Source organism: Olea europaea, chromosome 21 (genome assembly GCF_002742605.1).
Source record: "Olea europaea var. sylvestris chromosome 21, O_europaea_v1, whole genome shotgun sequence".
Classification (NCBI taxonomy): Eukaryota; Viridiplantae; Streptophyta; class Magnoliopsida; order Lamiales; family Oleaceae; genus Olea; species Olea europaea.
Genome location: NC_036257.1, coordinates 6,144,826 through 6,151,736, shown reverse-complemented (window position 1 = coordinate 6,151,736; position 6,911 = coordinate 6,144,826). Strand labels below are relative to the sequence as shown.

General features: G+C 33.4%; 1 protein-coding gene across 1 annotated transcript; it reads right to left on the bottom strand.

Moving 5' to 3' along the window:
- Positions 1–5,560: 5,560 nt before the first annotated feature.
- Positions 5,561–6,519, bottom strand: LOC111370472 (putative germin-like protein 2-1). Its single transcript, XM_022992184.1, has 2 exons — positions 6,343–6,519; positions 5,561–6,251 (listed from the first exon to the last, which is right to left on the bottom strand). The coding sequence occupies exons 1-2, from the start codon at positions 6,455–6,457 to the stop codon at positions 5,716–5,718; spliced, it is 651 nt and encodes a 216-aa protein (XP_022847952.1). The 5' UTR covers positions 6,458–6,519; the 3' UTR covers positions 5,561–5,715.
- Between the last annotated feature and the right edge of the window lie 392 nt (positions 6,520–6,911).

Here is a 6,911-nt window from a genome sequence, read left to right as displayed (position 1 = left end):
AGATTCACGATCTTAGATCAAGGAAATATTCAAACAGGTCAAGTTTGGTATTCTAATAGGATAATCAATACAAGATGAATGTATGTTAACATAAAATTTAAATTATCACGCAATGCAGTCTCACACAATGACTATCTAACAATTAGAGCACAAAATCAATTACCAACTTGCAATCAACTTCAATACTTCAAATATGGCAAATACCTCCTAAATTTGTAACACAAGTAATGGTTACCCCTTCGTGGTAACCCCAATCCCAATGTCACCCCATATGATGACGCACAGAAATTTAAATTTAAATTGGGATAAGCCAATATACCAGAGTAGATCCATCTAAGTCCGTAAATTATGAGATATTCGAATTTATCACCTTAGGACCACCACTATTCATCATCAAGTCTCCAACAACTGCAACAACCAAACAACCACGATCGAATCCCAAAAATGTGAAGAACAACTCTATCCAGATCCCATTTTACAACCTGAAACGGAAAACTAACAACACCAAAATGTTAGAAATGATGTTAGGAACAAATTACTTGAAGACACCGTCGCTTGAAAATGCTGCACGCGCTCTCATACACTGACAAGACTCTCTGCATATGGTTGCCATGCGCCGCCATCGATGACATGCCTCTGATCACAGGAATTGCCTCTACTTGCATGTCACTCCAGTGGTCTCCATTTCACCAAAAGCCTTCCAGATTGGCCGAAAATCACCAAAATAGAGGCTTTTTTTGGGCAGTTTTTCGGATAATTTTTTGAACTATTTTTTGCTTCATTTCTATCAGTTTTCTGGACAGTTTCACAAGCCAAATCTACTACCCTGAATCTCTGATACCATTTTCCGCAGAAGCTTCTCCAAGGATCATCAAAACTATATTTTTTAGGCTCAGTTTAATAATCCACCTCGGTTGCTTCTCAATCTCACCACAAAGGGCAAGATAACGATGACGATTTTTAGCCACAAAGGCAAAAAGAAAACACCACAAAGGAAGGCAAGGAAGAGACCATAAACACAAAGTTAATCACTGGTTTTTGGATACAAAGTCAACCGATTTCTTCTCTTCAAAGGGGCCACATTTTTCCTCTTATTTTTCTCACAAATCACACTAGAAAATTACTAGGGCTATAGCCATATAAATAGGGTTAGGTTAGACTTTTAATTGGATCAATAACAAAGCTAAAGGGTCAAGATTCAAAACCATCCAAGAGGATATAATGGGTCGAATAGAACCTGTGAATTTGGTTGTTGGTACTTATTTTATTCATCAGCCTAAGCCTCTGAAATATATAGTCTCACGTTAGTATCATAGCTTGAGATTTATTGGGTAGGAAGCATCCTATCAAACAACCACGACTCTTCCCAAAACCTCAAGATAAAGTGACATATGCTCTCATTTATATGCATATTGTGTTTTAACAATAAGAATACAAAAGTATTCATCTTCAACTTTCATCAAATCTTCCATCATACTCTATTGGTCATAATGCGCAAAACTTACTTTTTGAAAATCTGGTGCAATTTATTGGCATTTTGTCAAGGATGGAACTCAACTTTGGTTCTCATTGCAACCGTAACTCCGACAAAGGCATGTTCCAGCTGTAATCAGCTAAAATGTTAACCAAATTGAAATGAAAATAGAATTGGGGAGAGGGTAAAAGAGAAAATTAGAAAGGGATGAGAAAAGCTGTTGAATTATTTCAACAAAGTTTACTGAACATTTCAGATTACAAAAGCTACCCTTCATTTCCCTAATTCTGCATCCATAGTCTTCCAATACAGAGAAAATGCATATCTTCAAACAAAATGCAAAAGGCATGTTTTAACTAACTTAATACAACTTGATGAAGACAAATCAGTGTTGTTAGGTTGTAAGTAAATTTGAATTTCCATTACTTCCATTGGTTGTCTTTTTCCAGTTTTCTCCCATTTCTTCCTATCTGATCTTAATTTCTTTCTCCCCCATTGATTCTCCACGTGACACATTTTCCAATGCAACTTTACTTTATAAGTTGTAGAAAATTCCTATGATTTAGTGAGGAAGGAGATTTATCTTGACCTTTGAAGGTACAACTTTGAAATGCTTGGCATTGAACACTTTTTACCGAAGTCATTATATGCAAATGTTTTTTTAAAGTTCCACTTCTGATACTGTATGCATAACCTTTTCAATAAGTTGAGACGGTATGATTAAAATATTGAATTGAGCTACTTGTAGCTTCTTGTTTGACATTCCCTTTATGTAGCACAATCTAGGTAGTGATATAAAAGATTATTGGGAAAATCAAAGGATATGATGCTGCCATGTGGAAAAAGTCAAGAAAGATGTAAACATTGATGTATATGTAGCAAAACTGTAAAATGATTAGCTCTTGTCACACACATAATATGATATATTAAACTAGCATGAGCAAGAAATGTACACTTATTTTAATTTTTAATCATCTCCCAATTGTTATATTCTTCAGCAACTAATTTCCAATACCTAAACGAATTAACATCTTTTTGAAAAAGAAAGTAAAAATAACAATATGCCATTTCCATTGAAGAAGAACACTCCAACCAAGGAAATTTAGTGAACAATTTTTGCAAGAAACAAAGTGCATATATATATACATTTGGCTTTCCCTATCGTTGGATACTCTTTAAGCTTTAGTAGATGAAGCCCTAATTTCTAGAGATGAAATTGAAGGATATTGCACGGTCGGAATTGAAGACTGATTTTCAATCAATTCATCATGAAGTGTACTTTGGCTAGATTGATCAATCTTTATAACGATTGAAACAATGTCTTTCTTAAAAACCCTGAGGGCCCCCACCGCCCCGCCCCTGAAGTATCGTGAAGGAGGTAAATCGCGAGATGTACTCAAGCAGATTAGGGAACAAGAGTTTGTATGTACACTGGTGTCCACAAAGAGTCTAATTCTACATCTCAGAAATCGAACCCTCACACTTTAGCTGCCAATAAGGCTGAGACTATCTCAGTCCTGTCTTTTGCACCACTTGGATATGCCTCGAGGTGCAAAAACAATGTCTTTCTTCTCTTGGCAGAAGGTGACCGTGGATTTGTAAATTCTCAACAACCTTAAAATGAAAAAAGTTAGGAGACAAAGCACAACGACCCTATACTAGAAAGATAATGAAAAAACAAATGACATTATTTAAGTCAGCAAAGCAACAAAAATACAAGTTATTCAATAATAAGTTTACAAAATAAATACAATACAATTTAAAAATATGGGGCATTTATTATGCAAATACTCCTTTTTTCTTTTGTTTGATATTTTTATCGCATTGAATTTTTGTCAAACTTTTTTCAATGGTGCAGTTATTAAACAAATAGTCATCAAAGTAGGAGTATCACGAAATTATGGGTTAATTAGGTTTGAATGATGTGAGATGCTTTAGGTAACGACGCTTACGATGATTATTATTTAGTCTTATCAGTATACTTAAAAAATAAATTTTACTCACTCTAGAATAGTCTATTCCATCCAAATTGTAACTTCCATTAAAATCATATAGATATGGGGCATTTTTAAGATGAAATATACACAAACTTTTGACTCAACACTCTATTAATTCATTGAAATAGCAAATTATTTATATTCTTATGGGGCCATTTATTTATATGAAGGGTTATAACCTTTTTTTGGACCCATTTAAGTTTTATTTGATGAAACGATTATTAAAATAATTAACAAATTTCAAATAATGAGTCTTAAAATACTCTTAATTTGAACATAAATTTTTATAGCATAGTTAACAAAAAAAAAAAAAGAATTAGTTTATTTAATAATTTTAATGATCAAATTCGACCTCGATTCAACCTTGTAGCTCTTGACTTTTTCTTTTTTTTTTTTTCGGGTCAATATCCAATCAATTTTCATGACATTGGCATTTACTCATTCAGATGGGGAATGTTTGTTGTCCAGGTCATAGAGGAATATATATTAACTTATACTGGAAATGGATATGCCGTAAATTAATTGTTAATAGACAAGGTCCTTATTGCAATGTTCATCCTAGCCAATTCAATTAAACAAGAATTTATCATACACGCTAATGCCAAATAGCTAAGCATTAATTATTGTCATCTTGTACGTATAATCCAACGTCATACTTTTAATTTGACTTTTTCGATTTGTTTTTCTCTTATTCTTAATTTCATAGGTCGTTTGAGATTCGACACTGTTTAAAAAAAAAAAGAAAAGAAAATAAAAAGAAACGGGAGATTGGATTGAACGTCAAAAAAAAAAGAAACGTGAGATTGAATTGAACGTCTACCTCAATTGTACATGACATAATTTGACTCGATCAATTGTACGAAGTGCAAAAGATTGCTGCTTTATTAGCTAATTGATCACGTTTTAGTTTTTTAATTCCTTTGGCTTTGAGTATTGGTCTATTCTTGCATTTTATAATATATGTAAATTAACATGTTCATACGTATAAACTATCTTTATAAAATTTTATAATTGTGTTAAAATATTTATTTTGTTATTTATTACTTAACAACTTAGGTATATTTAGCCTATGTATGCCTCATATTTATAAATTATTTATAAATACTCAAACTACTTTTATTCGCACAATTTAAGATATCCATCAGTACTATAGTATTCATCACTCATTTTATCTATTTGTAATTTATAACGTTTATATACACTTCCCAAACATGCACTAAGTTGTTGCAAATAGCGATAAATCTCGGTTCAAAATTAAAATTTTACTCTTTTATAATCATAGTATTATGTTTTGGGTTAACTTTAGAACTATTATACCAATTCAAGATTATTGTTTCCAAACTAAGGTTCATGGTTCAAGGGTCAGTATCCCCCTCACCAAAAAACCGTTTTTGATTTGGATAAAATTAAATTTTTAATAGATTTTGATAAAAGTTAGTAAAATGTATAGTTGAAAGTTGATAACATTTTATGAATCTCAAGAAATGTGTGATTGAAAATGAGTTTTGAGAAAAAGTGCATATTAAATATTGGAACCAAACATGAGATTTTGCTCGTATATCTTTAAACAATGTCTCACACGAGCAACACTTGACGTTTAATGTTTTCACCACCCACTTACCATGAAATTTGAAAGTTAAGAATCCATTTCTTAATGAAGTTGAGTGCAGACCCAAAGTTAAGAATCCATTTGTTATGAGTCCTATTGAGTTGTATATGTGGGTGTAAAATGGAGGGTAGGAGTTAGTTAATTCGTGCTTCGCTTGATTAATTTTATATAATTCGATATAAATATGTCTTTCATATACATTTGGCATGGTACTCGCCTAATCATTTTGTATGAAAATGACATCTTAGGGCCTTAGGCAATCCGAAACTACTTCATTTTGGAGTTGAGAACGTGTCTTTTAATTAAGTCGACTAAAGAATATCATCAGCAAAGTGTTTCTTTTGTGTGCATTTATTATCACCTTGACGACTTTGACTATGAAAAGAAGCTTAATTTCTTGGTTGTCGATAAGCTAACATAAAAAACTTTAATTAATGAAACAAATTAATAATTAATGAAACAAATTAATAACAGATAGCCTAATGAACTAGAAGTTACATCCTCCGTCTAGCATTCTAATTCAAATACTAGTAAGGTATTTATCCCTCGTGTCATGCCTGAAAATGGTAAGAACCTTGCCTATGCCAATCTAAAAGACCAACTCGAGGCTGTTCTACGTTGAGAAAGAGAGACCCTTAGTATGGGGATTTGAGATTACGGATGATCGATTTGTCAACTCGGAAGGCCTTGGCTAGTAAATCATCATTAATAGATGGATTTGATCCAAAAACAGTATTAGCAATGGGAATGACACCCGGATTCTGGCTGCTCAAGAAGGCTATAGTCACAGCATTCCCATGCCCAACATTTTGTTGAAAGTGAATGAGCCCAAATGGGAAGGCAAAAACATCACCCTTCTTCAAAACTTTCGAAAACAGCTTGTTTTCTGGATCTGAGGTGACAAATCCGACGAGTACTTCCCCCTCCAGCACTATCAAAATTTCTGATGCTCGTGGGTGTCGATGGGGAGGAACAACCCCACGTGGTGCGTAGTCGACTCGTACGGTGGAGATGCCAAGAGTGTTGAGCCCCGGAATTTCATCCACGGTTGGCCGGTTTACGAAGGACCCCAAGGGATTTGATGTGTTTCCAGGTTTATGTAGTCCGAAGAAGAAGAAGTGATCAGCTGTTACCTTTTTAGGGTCTAGACATGCATGACCATTCACTCTCACTGCATTACAACAAACAACACACGTAAGTTTAACGTTTAAAAATAAATAAATAAATAAAATTGAGGCTTTAGCGATGAAAAATCCCCGAACCTGGACTATCGAAGTCTGCTACGCAGAAATCTTGAAGCGGGCTAGGTTCACCAGCGTGTGCTAGTGTCCATCCAATGGCAAGAAGACTAATTAGGGTTAAAACAAGATTTACCATTTTTGCTGAACTTCGAGTTATAACTTACAACCTTTGAAGAGAATTAGATATATCTTGATGTGGAGTGATTAATGGCAAGAACCCTATATTTATAATATGACCGCTAAGGTTAGGGATTTACCGAGAAGACGAAGTCATAAGCCTGCCGTCCATGCTTCGGTCCAATGTTTTTCAATATTAAAAAAGAAAAGAAAAGCACACACGAAACCTTATATGAACTGTTCAACGTGTCACATGAAAAATTACAACTAAATAATAGATAATAATATGGAAATATAGATTTATTAAATTGTATATTGAACATGATTAAGTCCTACATATTCTTTGAAATTCATTTTTTTCTTGAAATTATTTTCGTTAATATAATTTTGCATGTGGCTCATAACTTTTTCCTATTTTTCAACGAGATATTCTCCGAAAAAAAAATAAACACATTTTGCAATTTCTATTACGA

Excerpts from the sequence above, each read along its gene's own strand:
- LOC111370472 (XM_022992184.1), bottom strand. The coding sequence starts at position 6,457 with ATGGTAAATCTTGTTTTAACCCTAATTAGTCTTCTTGCCATTGGATGG. Across the intron at positions 6,252-6,342 it reads AGCAGACTTCGATAGTCCAG|TGAGAGTGAATGGTCATGCA; the intron begins GTTCGGGGATTT and ends GTTGTAATGCAG.